The sequence below is a fragment of the Podarcis muralis genome, chromosome 3 (assembly GCF_964188315.1).
Source record: "Podarcis muralis chromosome 3, rPodMur119.hap1.1, whole genome shotgun sequence".
Taxonomy (NCBI): domain Eukaryota; kingdom Metazoa; phylum Chordata; class Lepidosauria; order Squamata; family Lacertidae; genus Podarcis; species Podarcis muralis.
The window spans coordinates 26,024,832-26,046,477 of NC_135657.1; the positions used below are offsets into that span (position 1 = coordinate 26,024,832).

General features: G+C 46.7%; 1 protein-coding gene across 3 annotated transcripts in view; it reads left to right on the top strand.

Annotated features, from left to right (window-relative positions):
• The window catches only part of RPS6KC1 (ribosomal protein S6 kinase C1), a 98,471-nt gene that overhangs the window by 22,008 nt on the left and 54,817 nt on the right, over positions 1-21,646 (top strand). For all 3 annotated transcript variants that reach the window (XM_077925569.1, XM_028724667.2, XM_028724669.2), the window contains 4 exons: positions 5,114-5,229; positions 7,809-7,902; positions 8,656-8,712; positions 9,156-9,518. In XM_077925569.1, coding sequence (XP_077781695.1) covers positions 5,114-5,229; positions 7,809-7,902; positions 8,656-8,712; positions 9,156-9,518 — 630 coding nt within the window. The remainder of the gene's footprint in view (positions 1-5,113; positions 5,230-7,808; positions 7,903-8,655; positions 8,713-9,155; positions 9,519-21,646) is intronic.

The following is a 21,646-nucleotide window of genomic DNA, read 5'->3' on the forward strand; positions in this document are numbered from 1 at the left end:
TTGTGGGTTTTGGATGTGTGTGTGTGTGGTTTTTTTTTTAAACAACAGCTTGCATTGGCAACAAGAGTTGGCAAGAGCGAGAGCCCAATAGAAGGGCGGACGAATATTTGGAAGGATGAGAGTAAGACTGGAATGTTTTGCGCATTTGGAATAGTAAAATTAAGGGGATGCGCCTGACAGTTATTGCTCGTTAGTTTTCTCATTTATTTTTTGAAAAAAGCAAAAACTAATTCCCCTGCTTTCAAGACATTTTCTAACACAAAATAGGGACGAAAACCTATTGTTACCTGCTCCTTTGTTCTGTAGACCTTCCCAGTCAGGCATGGTGGGGGTTGGAATCCATTTGGAGGCTACCATGTTGGCTAGCCCTGTCTTGGTGTATATACGGAACAGAATATCCACAGAACAGTTAACCTAAGTACCCCCATGTTGAAAGAAAAGGCTGTAGTGTGGAAGGCAGTGCTGGTTACCACTGGACCAGAGCCCACCAAACATCGGCAGCCACGTTCATGAACCTAAACGCATTCTCTGAGTGCCAGTCCTTACGTCACCAGGCAAGTTGTTAAGCCTTCAAAATCTACTAGGGGCCAAGCTGATCTTCCCTTTATGGGAATAATCTCAAAAAGGCAGCCCACTTCCAGCAAGGCTTAGTTCTCTGGGTGATGAGGGAAGCCAGAGTGTGCCCATTCTCCTCTCCTCTCCTCCACAGCAGCACAGCAACTTGAATAAATGTTTTCTAAATACTTCTGCAGTCCGGAAGAGCTGCTACATTCCGTTCTCTCTGCACCCTGTCCCCCTTTGCAAAATGGGTGGAGAGCTAAGAATTCCCCCGTTCCCACAAAGTTTCAAAGATGGAAAGCCGATGTATTGTTCTTTCGGTGCTGCTACAATAGAGACCTGTGCACCGCGGGGTTGTAAGAACCCTTTGATGATGAGGAAAGAGTTCATGCTGCTTTCCTGAATTTTGCTTGGAGTTTTCCACCTTCTCCACCGGATAGACAATGCTGGCACGGAGCATGGAAACCAAAAGTTAATGACAATAGACCCAGCTGCTCAGCTTTCTTTGATCTTCCCAGATCTAGCTCCAGCAAAGTAACTTACAACCCCGTATGCACCTACTCAAAAGTGAGTGCCCCTGAGTTACTTATAAGTGTGCATGTCAGAGGGTAGCCTTAATCAGTATTTTAAATTCCTGTTCCCCTTCCTTGTGAGGCTCTCTCCAAGTGGCTTTTGAATGATTACAAATGTTAGATGAAAGAGCCTTTCCCTCTACAACTTGGTCTCTACAGCTCACGCCAGCCCCAGCCAGAATGGCCAATGCTGAGGGATAATGGGAGTTGTGGTATCACAACATCTGTAGGATACCACACTGGCTTCTCCTGCTTTATTCATTCATTGAAGAGACAGCTAATACACAATGACAAGCAGTGATCCTAGTCAATGTGGCACAGAGCAATAATGCATCTCTCTCACTCAGAGGCAAAAGTCCTCTTGAAAACCTCAGACTGTGCAACTTTTCTAAATAGCTAAAATGAATTGGCCATCGTAACTAGTGGTGTCTTTTATATCTGACCCGTGTTAGAAAGTCACATATAAAAACCAGGCGCCAAAAGGCTCCTAAAACCAAGGTTTCAGTTGCCAAAATCGAATGTCTAGTTGCCATTTTTGGGCAAGCTGGCTGTAAAGTCTTCTTTTTCAAATGATGGACTGACTGTGATTGATTCTCAGTTAAACATCTGGCTAGTTCAGATGACAAACTTGAGCTAGGCAGTGTTTCTCAACCTGTGGATTCCCAGATGTTGTTGGACTACAACTCCCATAATTCCTAGCCAGCATGACCAGGGGTGAGGGATGATGGGAGTTGTAGTCCAACAACATCTGGGGACTCACAGGTTGAGAACCACTGAGCTAGGCTAAGAACTTTGAGAACTTAAAGAAGAAAAGCCACCTGATCCAGGGACAATCCACAAATATCTTGGCCTATTCCTACCCCCTCTTTTAATGGTGACACAGACCATTCATAACGTAAGAACATTCTTCACAGCTGTGAGCGGGGCAGTGGGGTGGGATAAGTGAAGACAAGTGACAACCATGACGTTGTTCAGTGCTCCTGAAGCATTTTGGTTCCTGCAATTCATTCTGATAGTGCAGATAAAATATAACGGATAGAATTCTACAGGGTGTGGTTATTAGTGTGTGAAAGTGGTCCAGATCCAAGGATCCCCAGGCAGGCACCTCCGGATGGTGGAGATGTCTGATGCCATCCTGGCGCCCAGGCATCTTCACTTGGTCACAAGCGGCTGATAACCAGCTGCAAAATGCGTCAACGCCTGGCTAATTTCGAACCCTGATTATGACACTACAGTGAAAAGTCCTTGGAGGGCTGTTTCAGTGTGTAAAGTTAAGAACACAAGAAGAGGCTGGCTTCTGGATCAGGCCCGTGGCCTGTTTCATCCAAAACCCTCTACTCATAGCAGCCAGTCAGATGCTAATGGGAAGCCTGCAAGCAGGACTCCAATTGCATTGGCACCCTCTCCTCTCACGGTTCTAGCAGCTGGTATTCAGAAGCACAATGTCTCCAGCTATGGAGGCGGAGCTTACCTTCCATGCATCTGCCTCATGCTTTTTTAAAGGTCGTATTTTTAATATTTTCCCCCAAATAGATACATTGCATGGAAAATTGCATAACCAAGGAACATTACAGCTACAGTATAAATAAAAGTGTCTTTCCATCAGGGTTGGGGAAGTCTGTTTCTGTTAGTCATGTGGAAGTGTGAGAAGCAATACAAAGCCCTCGAACTGCTTCCATGATGGCTGGAACTCAGCCACTCCTGTAAGATTTTGTCAGCCGTTACCCAGAGCCTTTTAAGCCTATTTCTGCAAAGATAAGGGACATTGGCTCCCTACGTTGGCTCCCAGTATGTTTCCGAGCACAATTCAAAGTGTTCGTGCTGACCTTTGAAGCCCTAAATGGCCTCGGTCCAGTATACCTGAAGGAGCATTTCCACCCCATTGTTCAGCCTGGACACTGAGGTCCAGCTCTGAGGGTCTTCTGGTGATTCCCTCACTGCGAGAAGCAAAGTTACAGGAAAACAGGCAGAGGGCCTTCTTGGTAGTGGTGTCTGCCTTGTGGAATGCCCTCCCATCAGATGTCAAGGAAATAAACAACTATCTGACTTTTAGAAGACATCTAAAGGCAGCCTAGTTTAGGGAAGTTTTTAATGTCTGATGTTTTATTGTATATTTAATATTTTGTTGGAAGCTGCCCAGAGTGGCTGGGGAAACCCAGCCAGATGGGCGGGAAATACATACATACATACATACATACATACATACATACATTATTATTACTATCATCATCATAATCATCTTAGCTACACAGGTGAATTTATAACGTTATAAATGCATCATAAAAATGTGACACCAGATCCCGCTGTAGAGCGGAAATCCAATGTCTGTGAAAATTTCAATTGGGAGCTGTATCTTTTTATAGCTTTTCTCTCCATAGTGTTTTTTATATCTGTGTAGATCCAGCCAAGGTCTAAAAGCTTGCTTCCCTCTCACCCCCACAATGAAGGCTGGCGGGGTTGAGAAAGCTGAATTCATCACCCAATTCAAAAGATAAAGTATTTATGGAGCATTTCAGAATATAAATATTACTACCGTTTTGTGTTGTTGTTTTGGCCATCATGGTCATATTAACCACAGAAAAAATGAAATGAAATGTGCACTGTTAATATTATCTTTACATTAAAACAGACCAAAATACTACTACTAAATATTCAACATACAAAAGATGACAAAAGAATAAAACAAAAATACTCATTAGAGTACAAATGGTCAAGAGAGCTGATACATTTAAAGGCATCCAGATAAATGTTTAAATCAAATCATCCAATTAAATTATCGTGCTTTGCCATATTAGCCTCCATTAGTTTTTCCCTCCGCTTTTGGGCTGCCGCTGCAAATCTCATAACTCTGTCTTATCTCGAAATTGTCAAAAACAGACAACTGATACGGAATACATATGTATTGCAATGAGCCACACTTTTTGGGAACAAAATAATAAATAAAAAAAATGACTAGAACATTTCTGTGGAGGGGAAGACTCCTATTTACATAAGAACTTTTAATCCAGCGGAGGCTCTCTTTGATGCAGGGAGGAGAAGGTGCCAGTTTCTGACTATTCCCATTTTCCCCAGCAGCTCCTGCAGCTCCAGCTGTTCTGGGCAGTCCTCCAGCCCTCCGGAGCAGATTTCCGGGTTGGGGGGTTGGGATGCACAGGGGCTGCAGGTGGAAGAGGGAATCGGGCGAAAATTGCCTTTCCTTCTGATGGGAGCGTCCCATAAGGAGAGTTCCACTCAACATCCATCCAAGCCTCTGCCTTTATGTTAGCTGAGGGCCCAACTACGTGTGATGTTAATGATGCGATTAGTAATCGCGCTGTGTGTCTTTAAAAATTAAATAACTGTCTGGGGGGAGACCCACACCTGGTACCAAGATTGCAGCGTTCAGGAAGGTGAAATAGAATCTTTACCTCTCCAGCTGCAAACTCTGTAAAATCCACCCCCCTCCACTCCAGTCCTGGTGCAGCAATTACAATTAGGGGAAGGGAAATTAAAAAAAGAAGAAGAATCCCATTGGCACCCGGTATTTAATTTTAGCAATCGTGTTGTTGACTTACACGTGCAGTTAGAGCCTTGCTAGGTGGCGATCCAGTCTGCGCAGGGTTAGGCCTGTAGCTAAGGCAGAACGTGGCCATCCATAATGTGACAAGGAGGATTAGAACATTTAGCTTCTGGAAACTGATGGACATATGCTTGTGTCTCTTGGCTAATCTGGAGTGTTGCTTCGCACGTCTTTTAAAGAGGGTGGAATCTTGGGCTCTGCGAGCCGCTGCCAGATTATATCATTTGATTGCAGGAGGCAGGATTGTAGGGGGCATTTTGAGAAGTGTGAAGCTCGTCGCTGTCTCCCAAAGCGATCATGCGTCTTCATAGATGCAGGGCTTTCTTCTCGTAGGGTGGTGGGTTTTGTTTTGTTTTTTGTTTTTTGATAAAGCAAGGAAAAGGCTTAATTGTTTCTCAGAATGTTGATGCTTTTTATGTTTCAGGGCGATTTGAAGAAAGCGTGATTGAAGAGAGGAGACAGTGCGCAGAAGACTTGCTTCAGTTCTCTGCCAACATCCCGGCGCTCTTTAACAGCAAGCAGCTTGAAGATTTCTTTAAGGTTAAATAACTTCTGAGCCGCTCCGTGCCTCGTCAGTGATGCCACTAGGCAGAATAAGCAACAGCCTCGCTCTTTAAGGCAGCTACTCTTTTGAGAGTCAGGTCAAGTCGGTGTAAACAGGGTCTCCCCTAGGGAAGGAGGGAGGAGGAGGAACCCATTTTAAACGGGTTTATATGTGGGGTGGTATTTGGCCAAGATGGGCTTGGGGTAGACCCATTGAAATGAAAGAAACCTAGTAAGTTAGGTCCATTAATTTCAGTGGGTCTGCTCTTGAGTAGAACTTAAGCCACACCCACACCATCATACCACTTCAAGCAATCATGGTTTCCCCCAAAGGATTCTGGGAACTGTAGCTTGTTAAGGGTTCTGAGCAGGGCTATTTTTTCTAGAAAAAGAGGTGCTGGAACTGTGAATGCCTCACTTGTTCTCTTATCATGGCAGTGGTGCCCACCTGAGAGCTGCCTGATCTGAGTTCCAGTGAGTTCTGGCTGAAAAAAAAGTTCTGGTTCTGAGAGTTGTTAAAACTGTTAAAACTGAAAAGGTAAAGGACCCCTGACAGTTAAGTCCAGTCATGAACGACTCGGGGGTTGCGTGCTCATCTCGCTCTATAGGCCGAGGGAGCCGACATTTGTCCGCAGACGGTTTTTCTGAGTCATGTGGCCAGCATGACTAAGCCGCTTCTGGCGAAACCAGAGCAGCGCACAGAAACACCACTTACCTTCCCGCCGGAGTGGCACCTATTTATCTACTTGCACTTTGATATGCTTTCGAACTGCTAGTTTGGCAGGAGCTGGGACCGAGCAACGGGAGCTCACCCCATCGCAGGGATTCTGAGAGTTGTTAGGAGTCCCTTATTTCCCTCACAGAGATGCAATTTACAGAGTGGTTTAACAGTCAATCCCTCTTCACAAGAACTCATGTGAATTATAAAAACTGGGAGGCAAACAGGGGTCTCCTAACAACTAAGTATCCTAGACAATCTGCAGTTCCCATAATTATTTTGGGGAAACCGTGATTATTTAAAGTGGTGTTAGTGGCCAAGGGCTTTATAATTCAACATATTCAGACTGACACATGCAGAGAAGAGGAAAATAATTAGAGCACCTCATTTGAAATCCTTGGAAAGTTAGATAAGGTATCAACACGAATAGTTAATAGTTAAAAATGCAGCCGTTATCTTAACGATTAATATACCAACTGAAATGTAATTAGAAGGTTATAAAAATGAACCGCAAGGGCTGCATAAAAAAAATTGATCAAGGAGTGCAGGAAACCACTTTGATTAAATTATATAAATTTGGAATCAATTGGAATTATTTTGACTTTAATTGGAACCTGTATAATTGGCAAAACTGGTAATATTGAGTCAATCTTGGAAAATCAATTAAAAAAATTATTTAAAAAAATAAATGAAGTGGTATTAGGAAATACAGCTCTGAACCTTGGTTGGCCTGCATTTGTGAAAGCTCAAACCAGAGTTTCCCAAACCTGGGTCTCCAGCTGTTTCTGGACTACAGTTCCCATCATCCCTGCTAGCTAGGGATGCCATTCATTTCCTATATATGTAGGCATGAATGGCATGTGCCTGTCTTTAAACACCCATATACCAGATTCTGGGAACCCTTGCGTAGTTAGCATGGTCAGTAGGACGTTAAGAAGAGCTCTTCCTGGATCAGACCAAAGACTCATCTAGTCCAGCACCCTGTTCTCAAAATGGCCGACCAGATGCCTGTGGGAAGCCTGCAATGAGGAAGTCTGCGTGCAACAGCATCTCCCCTCTTGCAATGCCCAGCACCTTGGTGTCCAGAGTCATACTGCCTCCGACAGTGGAGGCTGTCATAGCTAGCCATTATGTCTTAAGTAGCTACATATGTATCCCCCATGAATTGCAAGAGGTGCTGGTGTGTTGTATATCACTCGATATATGAATAAATGGGAATATGCCCACAAAGGAGACACTTGTGTGCAGCCAGAATGCCACTCACGCTTCAGAACTGCTCTCTTTTGTGGAATAGGGCTGCAGGCAAGCAGGGTGATTTAAAGTTTAGGGAAGCTTTTAATGTTTGATGCATTACTGTATTTTAATATTGTGTTGGAAGCCGCCCAGAGTGGCTGGGGAAGCCCAGCCAGATGGGCGGGGTATAAATAATAATAATAATAATAATAATAATAATAATAATAATAATAATAATTCTTAAAGTAAATGATATTTTTCTTCACTGAGAAGGCTGCTTTGAATGTGTTGCTTATAGATGCTAGATACTTAGGGCTAAACTGCACACTCACAAAATATGTAGTTGGCAACTTTGAGCTTAAAAAAATACCGTTCAGGTGTGTGTGTGTGTGGGGGGGCTTCCATTGTGGGGAGGGGAGTATAACTTTTCCTTTCCCCAGATGGGTGCAAATACCAGTGAGCCTTTTATTTAAGAAGTTAGGTTTTGAATGCGGAAGGTGTGAAGCCTCTGTGTCCTGGCCACATTTTTCTATAGCTCTTTTCTTTTTCTTGGTGAAAGTGGAAGTTGCTTTAATTCATAGTAAGTAACAGTTAAATAAGTCCTAATTTCTCTTTCTCTTTCAAGGATGGAGAAGTACATGCTGGGTCTGAATTGATTGGCCCTGCAGATCCTCTGTCGGATTCCCTGACAGACAGCCTGTCGGTCTGCAGTTCTGAAGGTTGGCTCCCACTGTGTTACCTCTCGTAATTTTGTCCCCAGCCCAAGTTTACCAAGTAGGGTGATTTATAGCATAGTCAAGGAATGTAAAAGCGCACCTTTTCCCTCCTCATCTCCTCTAGATGGCAGCATTAGCATTTCAGCTAGAATTTTTTTGGTTCGCGCAAACATGTAAATGTAGTTGGTGTTAGCATGCATGGAGTCCCAAACCTTGCCACTCTTCGCTGATATGGGATAAAACCTGCTAATGCCAGAGCTTGAGATACCTTAATGCAGCTGTCTTTCTGTAAAAGGCACTTCTAACACTTGCAACCCTAGGCATGCTTGTTTAGGGTATAAGCCCTGTTAAAAAACTGTGGGGACTCTGAGCAAAAGTGCCTAGGGCCATGCAGCAAGTCTGTAGTTTGGCATATCTGCAATGTCTTTAATAAGCATGTGATTCATTTATATTGTTTTAGTTAGCGCGGGGTTGGTTTCTCAGACCCTTTTTCTCACACCATTTAAAGTGCTGTGCTACCACTTTAAAAATTCGTGGCTTCCCCCACAACTGTTTAAAGCTGTGTATTATTGTGCTTTGAGCTATGAATGCGGCCAAGGTCATTTGATTTCTGCACAGATTAGAGAAAGGGTTCAGTATCCCAGTTATAACACACGCAGGCATCATCTCAAGAGTTGTGACTTGTCCCGGGCTACAGAAACTCACCCACTTTCCCTTCTATATATTTCCCCTCTCTTCCCCCCCTTTGGTTTCAAGCTCGGAAGGATGCCGGTCTCCTCGATGACGTGACACTCAGCCAGTCAGAGTATGGAGGTAAGCGTGAGTAAGGAGCGGTCAATTTGAGTTTCGGTTGTGAACGCAGCAGCGTCGTGCCGATCGTTGCTTCTGCGATTAGCTGAAATCTTGGATTGTGCCATGTGGGGAGGGAGGGGGGTCGTCTTTTTTGCCAGTTCGTTCCCCTCAGAAAATGTACTGGTGAAGCAGCACCCAGCAGGACTGAACTGTCTGCTCACCAGCGGATGAGTGGAGACTTCAGTCGTACTCCATGCAGGGGTCTGTTTCACCACCCCCTTGCATATCAGCTGACATCACCCAGTGACATCACCTGATTGACACTTGGACATGGGTCTCACTGGCCAAATTGGACCCTCTGGCAGCCATGATTTGCCCGCGGCTGGAAGATGCCATGTTGGCTACCTCTGGACTAGATGACCCCCCAGATTCTTTCCCAACTCCATTCTCCTTCTGCCCTTCAGGTTTCTCAAGCGACAGCGACCTGATCTCTTTGACCGTTGATGTGGACTCCCTTGCTGAGTTAGATGATGGAATGGCATCTAACCAGAATTCCCCCAGCAGATCCTTCAGCCTCAGCTTTCCCACTGAACCGCTGGCACAGGCCTCTGCCGTTTCGGACCATGAATGGAGCAAACCTGATGGCGAGAGGGAGAGCCGGGGCCTGTTCACAGGGAGCTTAAAGGCCAAGCTTGGCAGGCGAGACTACCTGGACAAGGCAGGGGAGCTGATAAAGCTGGCCTTGAAGAAGGAGGAAGAGGAAGACTATGAGGCTGCCTTTGGCTTTTATAGGAAAGGAGTGGATCTGCTCCTGGAAGGAGTGCAAGGTATGGTTTTACTTATTGTGGTTTTTTGCCTGTGTTTCTTGTTGACTTGGTTCAGCTTTTCGCCAGCCTGCTGCCCTCCAGAGTCTCAACCTCAGGTGAGAGTTGCCTCTTCCCTTCCGCCGGTTGGAAGATCCCATGTGTGGAACTCTGTCCAGGGGATTCTCCTGCCAATGGGAGCAAACTCAGCATCCCAGTCAATAGCTGCGTTGTGTCTGCTAGTTTGCTAAGTGTTCAAAAGAGTCCACCTAAATTATTAAGCCTGGGGTTTGTCCTGAACTAGGTTTGGCATAAGGTAGAAATGGGGGGACTTGCAACTTCCTAGATGTTCCCGGGCTCCAGCTCCCATGATCCTTGACCACTGGCCATGCTGGTTATGGCTGATGGGATTTGGGAAGTTTGGAGAACTATGGGTTCCTTATCTGTGGTGTAAATTGAAAACCGCCCTGTGAGGACATCAGAGTAGCCCTGCTAGATCAAACCATCTACAGTGGTACCTCGGGTTACATATGCTTCAGGTTGCATACGCTTCAGGTTACAGACTCCACTAACCAGAAACATTAAGAACTTTGCTTCAGGATGAGAACAGAAATCGTGCAGCAGTGACACAGTGGCAGCAGGAGGCCCCATTAGCTAAAGTGGTGCTTCAGGTTAAGAACAGTTTCAGGTTAAGAACAGACCTCCAGAACAAATTAAGTACTTAACTCGAGCTGCCACTGTAATCCTGCCTCTTCTGTCCATCGGTAGCCCTGAACATGGCCTCTGACTACTCACAAGTGTGGCCATTCCTTGGTGTCGTTATCTTCTGACTCCTGCTGTTCCAAAATCGATTTGATTTGATTTATTGTGTTTCTAGGCTGCATTCCTTTCAAATGAATCCCAAAAGCGGCTTGCAAACAATAAAGAGCAGGAGCATATGATGGAACGTAACAGAACATCACAAATGCAGCACAAATCAAATGGAATAATTAGCAAATCATCAGTGTAAAAACTTTTAACAGTCCATAAAATACTGATAACAAAGCAACAACTGAAAAAACAAGCTAAACATTGTGATTAAAGCAAAAAGTCCTATTACAGTCATACCTCGGGTTGAATATGCTTCAGGTTGAGCATTTTCAGGTTACGCTCCGCAGTGACCCGGAAGTAATGGAATGCGTTACTTCCGGGTTTCACCGCTCGCGCATGCGCAGACGCTTAAAAAGATGTCACGCGCATGCGCGGAAGCGGCGAATCACGGCATGCACAGACGCGCAGGATGCGAACGGAGCTCCGGAATGGATCCTGTTCGCATCCAGAGGTACCACTGTATATGCTTTAACTGCTTTGGAGAGGAGGAAAGGGACTGTGTCACTGTTTGCACTGGGATGCTGGATGATGGCCAGAAATGAGACAGGAGCAGTGGGATGGAGAAGGCTTGGGGCCAAAGGACAAAGTAGGAGGTAGGACCGAGGGACAACCCAGGGATCAGGACCGAAGGGCAATGAAAGGATATGGGAATATACGCCAGAGGTCAGGAAGTGTTTGTTTTTCAACTGGAACAAGAAGCTTCTTCCATAGCTTTCTGCCCAGGAGGATCTGTAGACCAGCCTGGGTGGGTGGAGCCACTCCAGGGCCTGAGGGTATTTCACTGAGAAGCTGTCACCTGCATTTCAGAGGCTCAGCGTGGGGCAGCTGTCCACAGATCACAGCTGCTCCAGCCAGTTAATCAGCCCCATAGGAATCTGTATCCTGCCTCACGTTGATTTTCGGAGCGGGCTTCCTCCGAGCTTGATCTAGGGGAGAAGGCTGTGCAGCTCAGTTGAACGTGCTTCTGCAGTAGGCAAGCTGGCCAAAGATATGCATCCTTTTTGCCTATATTCCAAAAAGAGCATTTCCTTCCCAGGCTATCGGCGAAGAGAGCCACCTTGATGCTGTCAAGTCCACACAGGGGCTACTTAAAACTCAAGTTCTGATCTTCACCGGAGTTAGAGGAATCCTTTCCCTTGGAACATTAGCTGAAACCGGAAACTTTACAATTCATGGCTTCCTCAACCTCATTCATTCGTTTCCTTTCTTCAAAATATTTCTAGGGTCGAATTATCTCAGTAAGCGCAGACTTAGGCTCCACTCAAGCAGGGCTTCCCTCTCGCATTTTGGTTTCTTATATTATTAAATGGGTGAGGTTTGAGCACTACAGACCCTGGCTTTTCAACCTTTATGTGTAAGCATTCCAGAACTGCACAGCCAGGTCCAAAAGGTAGTGATGGAACCACCAGCTAGTCTAATCGTATCAATGGCTACAAACCGTGATAACTATATTCTGCTTCTGTGCTGAACACCAGTTGCTGGAGAACATGAGAAGGGAGAGTGCTGTTGTTCTCATGTCCTGCATAGTGGGCTTTCCACAGGCCTCTGGCTGGCCACTGTAAGAACAGGATGCTGGACTAGACGGGCTGTTGGTCAGATCCTGCAGAGCTCTTCTTATGTGTTAATGTCTGTCTAAAGTGATGTGGGTGCATGAGAAACAGTGCAGTCTTGCAGAATTTACATATCTGCATTAATAGTTAGGAAGCTACCTATGGATTTATCAAATGAGTTTATCCTTCCTAGTGAGCTTATGTCAGGAGAAAACTTACCTTCTGCACCTCTGTATTCTTGCTCGCTCCCTTCTCTCTGTCTCTCTCCCCCGCCCCTTCAAAGATGTATAAGAGGCTACTCCTCCCGCCCCGCCCCCCATGCTGCTACTTCACAGTTTGGACCTCAGGAATAGAAGGATTTACACAACTGTTGGTATGTTTTTGCTTGTGAACAAGAGTTTCCATTCTCCATTGATGGAAATAGTGGCAATACAGATTATTGCCACATGGTGGCGCCAAGTAAGTAGGATTTGAAACTTCCAAACTTCAGTTGCAACACGGAGAACAAAAAAACCCAAAAGCACCGCTTCTTGATTTTTATCTTTGCTCTTAATGATTTCTGCTATCAGTTGATCTCGAGCACTTTACTTCGCGGTGTGCCTTGCAGAAATCTCTCCTTTCCATTGACTCCTGTCAGTGCCATATCCCTGTAATAGTGCAATAGCCTCTTAACTGCTGTCTCGTTTAGTTCACAGCATTAAGTTTTATAATTTATATAGTCCAAAAGGCCACTTCTCATGTCCTCTTGCAAGAATCTCATGGTGACATTACATATGCTGTACGTGCAGTGAATTTAAGGGGTACAGCATTGCCCGTTCAGGTGACTTCATATACTGAGATATGAACAAGCCTTTTGCCGTATGTGTGGGAGCGAATTTGGGCAACCCACTATCAAACTGGGAAGCCTCTAATTAGCCACAAGCTTCCAGTTTTCCCTCCCCCTGAACTGGAAAACTATCATTTTCAGTTTGGGAACAAACCAGGGAATTCAAAGCTGCTTTTGATTATGTATGGACTTTATAATTGATTTTATACTTGGAAGCCATTTGGGCAGGCAAGTGGTATGTTAATTAATAACCAGTGATAAATAATGAACTTCACACCATGGTTTAATATCCTGACTTCTCTGAAGCTGGTAACCGCAGTCCCCTAGTTTGGATGTAACAGGAAACTATGGTTGGTTGAATACTTCCTAGTTTGTTTGCCTGTGCCACAAAGGGGCTGCATGCCCTGACAAAAAAGCATGTCATAGCTCTGCTAATAATAATAATAATAATAATAATAATAATAATAATCTGAGAGATGTTTGATCTCCTAAGCACAGCCAGTGCATTAGAAGGGGGTATATTTTCATGAGCGTTTACTTTTGGAACTCCTGAGAAGACCTCTCTCTACCTCAGTGGAGTTTGCATCAAATACCAAACGACTGCAATAAAACTTCAGATTGGTTTGCATATGAGCCCTTAGTAGTTCGTGGTACAAAACGGTTGCCATCCTGCCAACATGCAACATGAGTGTGAAAATCAGATGAACCCAGCCTTTTCTCAGTAGCTCAACCAGCATTTATTCTTACTGTATCTGTAAGTTGCTAAAAGGACTCTTCCCCACCTGCTTTGTTTGGTACAGTGGGGATCTGCTTCCCTTCCATTAATTAACATGCGCACATACAATCACCTAGTTCAGGGGTCTGCAACCTTTAAGACAAAAAGAGCCACTTGGACCCATTTCCAAAGAAAACAACAACTGGGAGCCGCAAAACCATTGCGACATTTAAAACAAATATATCTCCAGAGCCGCGATCTGACAGCGGGCGGGAAGGTGATGTCCGGATGGTGCGTGACTAACACACGCACCGCCCCCATGCGACGTCACAGCCAGTACAGCGCCCACCACAGTGGGGAGTGTCGGGGCGCACAATGCGCTTCCTCCCCTCGCTAGTATCTGCCCCGGAGCCACGGCAAAGGTGTAAAAGAGCCACATGCGGCTCCGGAGCCGCGGGTTGCAGACCCCTGACCTAGTTTATTATCCAAATGATAGAATAGAATACAAAAAGAAAAAGGGAAGCAGACTTTTACAGTGCTCCAGACTTTTTTTTTTAAAAAAAAATGATGCTGGTGCTGATGATTCCGTTGGCTGCTAGATTTGAAAACTGTTTGGAAGCATAGAATCCTGGGACCCTGAGGGTCATCTAGTCCAACCCCCTGCAATGCAGGGATCTCAACCAAAACATCCAAGACATTCAGAGGCATTCAGATGTATGGAAACATAGGAAGCTGCCTTATACCAACTCCTCTAAACGGCTTAGAGGTTTTATTTACAATTAAGCAGTATACAAATTCAATTAAATACATGAATAGATAAAATCTGTTTGACTGCCTTGGCCAGTACAGTGGAACCTGGGTTCTCAAACTTAATCAGTTGGAGGATGGATGGCGGCTAATGGATTGAGGCTGAATCCTGACAAGACAGAAGTACTGTTCTTGGGGGACAGGGGGTAGGCTGGTGTGGAGGACTCCCTGGTCCTGAATGGGGTAACTGTGCCCCTGAAGGACCAGGTGCGCAGCCTGGGAGTCATTTTGGACTCACAGCTGTCCATGGAGGCACAGGTCAAATCTGTGTCCAGGACAGCTGTCTACCAGCTCCATCTGGTACGCAGGCTGAGACCCTACCTGCCCGCAGACTGTCTTGTCAGAGTGGTGAATGTTCTGGTTATCTCTTGCTTGGACTACTGCAATGCGCTCTACGTGGGGCTACTTTGAAGGTGACCCGGTGACTGGTGACTGGGGGCGGCTGCCGAGACCATATAACACTGGTCCTGAAAGACCTACATTGGCTCCCAGTAAGCCCTAAACAGCCTCGGTCCAGTATACCTGAAGGAGCGTCTCCACCCCCATTGTTCTGCCCGGACACTGAGGTCCAGCTCTGAGGGCCTTCTGGCGGTTCCCTCACTGTGAGAAGCAAAGCTACAGGGAACCAGGCAGAGCGCCTTCTCGGTAGTGGCACCCACCCTGTGGAACGCCTCATCAGATGTCAAAGAGACAACTGCCTGACATTTAGAAGACATCTGAAGGCAGCCCTGCTTAGGGAAGTTTTTAATGTGTGACATTTTAATGTATTTTTAATCTTTGTTGGAAGCCGCCCAGAGTGGCTGGGGAAACCCAGCCAGATGGGCGGGATACAAATAATAAAATATTATTATTATTATTATTATTATTATTATTATTATTATTATTAGTCTGTTCCAAAACCAAGGCACACTTTCCCATGGAAAGTAATTCAAAATGGATTAATCCGTTCCAGACTTTTGAAAACAACTCCTAAAACAGCAGTTTAACATGAATTTTACTATCTAACAAGACCATTGGTCCATAAAATGAAAGCAATAATCAGTGTACAGTACTATACAATAAATAAAACAGTATTGTAGATGATAAAAATTAAAATTAATGTTTTTTCTTCTTACCTGCACTGATGATAGTCATTGTTTGGATGGGGGGGGGGGGGCTTTTATCCATTTCTGCAGTCACTCACTCACTCACTCAATCAGTAGCTGAACTGGGACCCACAGTCACAAAAACAAATTAACTGAAAAAGCCTCAAAACAAAAAACGCAAAATAAATAGCAAAAACAAAAGCACCAAATAAAAGCTCCAAATATCACCTCAGAACACCTCAGAACACTGCAATCGGAAATGGAAGGCTTGAATTACAATGGGGCGACGCAAATTAGCAGCGCAACAGGAAACACAGGGCGACTCAAAATGGAGCACGTTCGACTTCCAAAAGAAGGTTTCAAAAATTGGAACACCTACTTCCAGTTTTGCAGCATTCAGGTTCCAAGTTGTTTGTGAACTGAGCTGTTCGAAAACCAAGGTACCACTGTATTGTCTGCTTGGAGGTTTCTCTCATTGCCTGCTACCTGACCCTTTTAACTAGAGCTCACCGGGTTTGAACCCGGGGAGATCTGCATTCAGAGCATGATAGAATTCATAATGCTATGTAGTCAAGGATGGGTAATGGCCATATATGGTCAAGGGGACAGGGGATGGGACCTTTTTCAGAGTGAGGGCCACATTCCATTATGAGCAACCTCCTGGGGGCCACAAGTGTGTGGGGCCAGAGGAAAAGGTAGGCAAAGCAGCAAACCCATAAATCTTACCTGTGAGTGGCAGGCTAGTTTCTACAGTATCAAACCCCCCCCCCCATCCAGGCAAGCAAGGGGCATTCAAGGGCACATTCCTGCAAGGCAAAAATGCTCAAGCAGAGTGGCGTGTGTGGCCGAGGAGGTGTGGCCTGGAGAGAGTCCTGAGGACCAGATAGAGAGGTCTGGAGGGCTGCATTACACCCTCAGGTGTGAGGCCCTGCAGCCTTGATACAGTCCAGTCCTATGCCAAATGCCACTCACAGGAACAACATTTATTCTGACTAAAATTCAGCCTACAGTGTGGCTCACTGAGACAGTGGCAGAGAGGCCCCCATGCACCTAGGAGAGGAGGGGCTTCTTAAAAGAGTTTCTCTAAACCAGAGGCTTTCAGACTTATTTGGCCTACTGCCCTCTTTTCAGAAAAAAGAAAATACTCAGCACCCCCCCCCCCAAATCTACCTTCTTTAAGCGAACAAGCAGGAAGATGCAGTGACAAATCTGCGTTCTTTTATGTATCTCTATTTCTACCTACATCCTACGACATGGTAAAGAAAGATGTTGTTCCAAAGAAGACACCTTGAAGCTTGAAGTGATAAAATTATTTATTAAAATCAACCATAGTAACATTCACACTGCACACAGAAAATTAAGACAATGAAGGATAATATTAACGTAGAAACTATGAATAGCATTGAAAATAATCCTAATGAGAAGGACGAACCTTCTTTCTTTTTGCTTCTGCTGCCCCCTTATTTTTATTCAACGCCCCACAATTGCATCCGAGGCTACTACTGCCCCCCTGGATCATTCCAGCGCCCCCCAGAGGGTGGCACCTCTCATTTCGGGAAACACTGCTTTAAACCCATCAGTGTAAACCTCCCTGTTTCTTGATAACCAGAGCAAAGCTTCTTCATCACTCAGCACTCAACAGCGGAAGCAAGCATTGCTATTTCCTCCTTGGATCCATCATCTGAACTGGCCTTTCTGGTTACATACGAAGCTTTGGTCCATCTCCATGTCTACATCAACTGGCAGAAGGTTGAACCTGAGACCCCTTTGTGTGCAACAGAGACGCTCTTAGCCACAACCCTCCCCTTGGTGTTCACGTTTACGTGCTCTCCAACCAAGAGAAATTGAAACTCAAGGAGATGTGCCTATATCTCTGTGGCTTCACCCTTTCATCCTGGGCTTAGCTCTACCAAGAAATGTTGGCCATGGTGCCAAGTTGCTGAAGAGAGCCGGATCTTCCGAGGCAGAGAACTGTCAAGGAAATTACCCTTGCTTATCAGTGGATTTGGAACCCTTTGGTGGTGCGGCATTGTTGCTGTTGTTTTTCGCCGTCCCTCGTCGCTCTTCTGTCACATGGTTTCCACTTACAAGTCTCTCCAAGAAAACTGATCTGCCTGTCGCTTCAGGGCGAAAGCGGTCGCCTGCCAGTCTCCGTTTGGAAGCTGGAAAACTGGTAGCGCCTGATGGCTGCCCAAGGCTCAGGTACAAGGAGTGAAACCTCTTGGCCCAAATTTTGTTCCTTGGGGATGGTCCAAGGAGAGAGAGAGAGAGAGAGAGAGAGAGAGAGAGAGAGAGAGTCCAGTGAAATAACAAGAGAGCAGCACCAGACGGAAGGATTTTATTTTTTGCTTTGGCTTGGAAATGATCCAGCTGTGTGTTTATATATTTGAAATCCGACTTAACCCTAAAGCACAGGCTGGGTAATGACCTTCAAAACAGAAACACAACAAAAGCACGATAGATAAGAAGAAACCCCTTCATGTCATGGTGGCGGTCCTAGTGTTTTGACTAGGGCAGTGTTTCCCAACCGGTGTTCCACGGCACACTAGTGTGCCGCGAGACGTTGCCTGGTGTGCCGCGGGAAAAATTAAAAAATTCGAAAGCTATCCGGAGAGGCAGCCTTCAGGCGAGTTTTAATTTTAATTTTCCTTCTCCCACTTAATGCCCCACGCTCGCCCGAGCAGCTTGCAGTCCTCGGTAACCACGGCGACCCGAAGGAGGGGAGGGAACAGGGAAGTCGAGGGCGGCGGCGAGCCGCGATGACATCAGTGGGCCGCGCCGCCTCGCCCTGGCACGGTGTGAGAGCCCCGGCTAGTGGCGCGAGCTTCGGAATAAGTGGGATCCGCGTGCGCGAGACCAAGATCGCGGGTAAGGAGCTCAGCCCTGGGCAGGAGGAAGCGGGGCCGCGCGTGCGGGCCACATCCCCACAGAGAGCGAGCCTCCCCCGGCCCACCACTCCGGGCAGGTCCACTCGCATGAGGGGGCGGCGATGGCGACGGCCGGCAGCTTGCCTGCAATGCCATCCCTCGAGCAGGCGAGGAGCCCGGAGGCTACCAGATGCGAGTCCTCTTTCCCACCCTGCTCGGGAGTCCAGAGCACTTGGTCGCATTCAGGATCTAGAGTGGGGAAGCGGGGCTTGTGTCTGGGCTGGACACATTGGGTTGCCTGTGCCGCTCGACCTGCGGGGAGAAATCAGGGTGGGAGTCACGACCGTGAGGCAGGGCTGCCAAGTGTGGCAGAAGAGGACACGGCCGTCGCACCTGTCCTTAGGTAGGAGCTTCTTCCGTATCGACCTGCTGCCCTAAAGTCTTGGCTTTTTTCTTGGCTTTTTGGCGGTTGGCACAGAAGGAAGGCAAGGGGGAGGGGAAAAAATTGAAACTTACACTTTCGTGCGTCCCTCCCGGCGTGACGCTGCACGCTGACGTCACGGGGCTGTAATGGTGGTGTGCCTCGAGATTGTTTTCATGAAACAAGTGTGCCTTTGCCCAAAAAAGGTTGGGAAACACTGGACTAGGGAGATACTTGGCAGGGGTAACGTGGGGCCCCAGATGTTGCTAAACCACACCTGTCACACATGTATCTATTAGGAACCCTCGTGTGTGAAGCTGCCACTCGTGCCCCTTTCTTCTATCACCCCTAGCTAGCATGGCCAATAGTCAAGGCCGATGAGAGCTGTAATCCAACAACATCTGGAGGGCCGAAGGCTCCTCACCCCTAATGTAACTGCATGGCTGAGGCCCAGAGTTCACAACCCTGTTAGATGGGTTACTTCAGGCATGTCCAGCATGGTTGTCTCCAGATGTTGCTACAACCCCACTTACCAGGCTGGCTGGGGCTGATGGAGGCCATCATCCTTTTGACTACCACGGGCATACACGACAACAGCCAGAACAGGGATAAGGAACCCGTGGCCCTCCAGATGTTGCCAGGCTCAACTCCCATCAGCCCCAGCTACCATGACCAGTGGGCAGGGATGGTGGCAGTTGTAGCCCACCAACACCTGGTGATGCATAGGTTCCCCATCCCTGCCGTGGAACTGCGCGGGCTCTGCTTGGACTTTGCAGCTCCAGTTGTAGAGAAAGTCACGATCGGGCCTCCTGCTGCTGCCCCTCCTGTCTTTGATCAGCTTGCAGAGCAGTCTGAGGTCGGTACACCCCTCCAGGCCCATTGATCGCCCTCTGATTTAGTGAGCAGCCTCCTTCTTAATTGACCCTTTGCGGTAGTCCTCGAATGACCCATGTGCCACATAACTGCGTTGCCCGCCCTGTCTTCAATGTTGATTTAAAAATCAACAAGCGAGAAATCTGATTCCTTTATAAGCAAAAGCAGTGGCTTTCCTATTTGTTTGTTTCCCCCCTTCAGGGAATTCTTCCCAAGTTGACAGGGTACTGTTTTATTATTTGGTGAGGTGCCTTGAGCATTGTAGAGGAAAGCAGGGAATGGAAACTATTTTAAATAAATAAATATTGGCCGTGAAATCTCTGCTTGCCACAGAGCATCCTGGGAATGTTCTGGGCCCCTGTTGCCATTTCTCACAGAGCACTGCGTGGACCTATTGGGTAGTGTTCCCTAGTAGCACCTCCACTGCCTTTCTCCTTGCATCTGGTTGCTCTTTATTTATTCTTATTTTGCTTTTATGTACTGTGTTGATTCGGGACGTGGGTGGCGCTGTGGGTTAAAGCCTCAGTGCCTAGGACTTGCCGATCGAAAGGTCGGCGGTTCGAATCCCCGCAGCGGGGTGCGCTCCCGTCGTTCGGTCCCAGCGCCTGCCAACCTAGCAGTTCGAAAGCACCTCCGGGTGCAAGTAGATAAATAGGGACCGCTTAGCAGCGGGAAGGTAAACAGCGTTCCGTGTGCTGCGCTGGCTCGCCAGATGCAGCTTGTCACGCTGGCCACGTGACCCGGAAGTGTCTGCGGACGGCGCTGGCTCCCGGCCTATAGAGTGAGATGAGCGCACAACCCTAGAGTCTGGCAAGACTGGCCCGTACGGGCAGGGGTACCTTTACCTTTTTACTGTGTTGATGTTCCACCTTTTCCCTTCAAGGAGATGAAGGTGGCACACATAATTCCCCAGTCCTCATTTAGTCCCCACAACAACAGTCTGAGGTAGGTTAGGCTGAGAGGCAGTGGTCTGGTCCAAGGCCGCCCATTGAGCTTAATAGCTGAGTGGGGATTTGAACCCTGGTCTCCCAGTCCCTACTGACACTAAACACCACACCGGCTCACAATTTCCTATAAGGAAGAGACTTGTCTATGGAAGTTTAGCAATGTGTGAAGAGGTCCTAGTACAAAGGCAGCAAAGTACACCCGGTGCTATGGGTAGCTAATCTGAGGCCCATCAGCCCCAGTCAGCATGGTCAGTGCCCAGGAATTATGGGAGTTAGAATCATAGAATCATAGAATCATAGAGTTGGAAGAGACCACAAGGGCCATCGAGTCCAACCCCCTGCCAAGCAGGAAACACCATCAGAGCACTCCTGACATATGGTTGTCAAGCCTCTGCTTAAAGACCTCCAAAGAAGGAGACTCCACCACACTCCTTGGCAGCAAATTCCACTGTCGAACAGCTCTTACTGTCAGGAAGTTCTTCCTAATGTTTAGGTGGAATCTTCTTTCTTGTAGTTTGGATCCATTGCTCCGTGTCCGCTTCTCTGGAGCAGCAGAAAACAGCCTTTCTCCCTCCTCTATGTGACATCCTTTTATATATTTGTACATGGCTATCATATCACCCCGTAACCTCCTCTTCTCCAGGCTAAACATGCCCAGCTCCCTTAGCCGTTCCTCATAAGGCATCGTTTCCAGGCCTTTGACCATTTTGGTTGCCCTCCTCTGGACACGTTCGAGTTTGTCAGTGTCCTTCTTGAACTGTGGTGCCCAGAACTGGACACAGTACTCCAGGTGAGGTCTGACCAGAGCAGAATACAGTGGCACTATTACTTCCCTTGATCTAGATGCTATACTCCTATTGATGAGGCCCAGAATTGCATTGGCTTTTTTAGCTGCCGCGTCACATTGTTGGCTCATGTCAAGTTTGTGGTCAACCAAGACTCCTAGATCCTTTTCACATGTACTGCTCTCAAGCCAGGTGTCCCCCATCTTGTATTTGTGCCTCTCATTTTTTTTGCCCAAGTGCAATACTTTACATTTCTCCCTGTTAAAGTTCATCTTGTTTGTTTTGGCCCAGTTCTCTAATCTGTCAAGGTCGTTTTGAAGTGTGATCCTGTCCTCTGGGGTGTTAGCCACCCCTCCCAGTTTGGTGTCATCTGCAAATTTGATCAGGATGCCCTTGAGTCCATCAT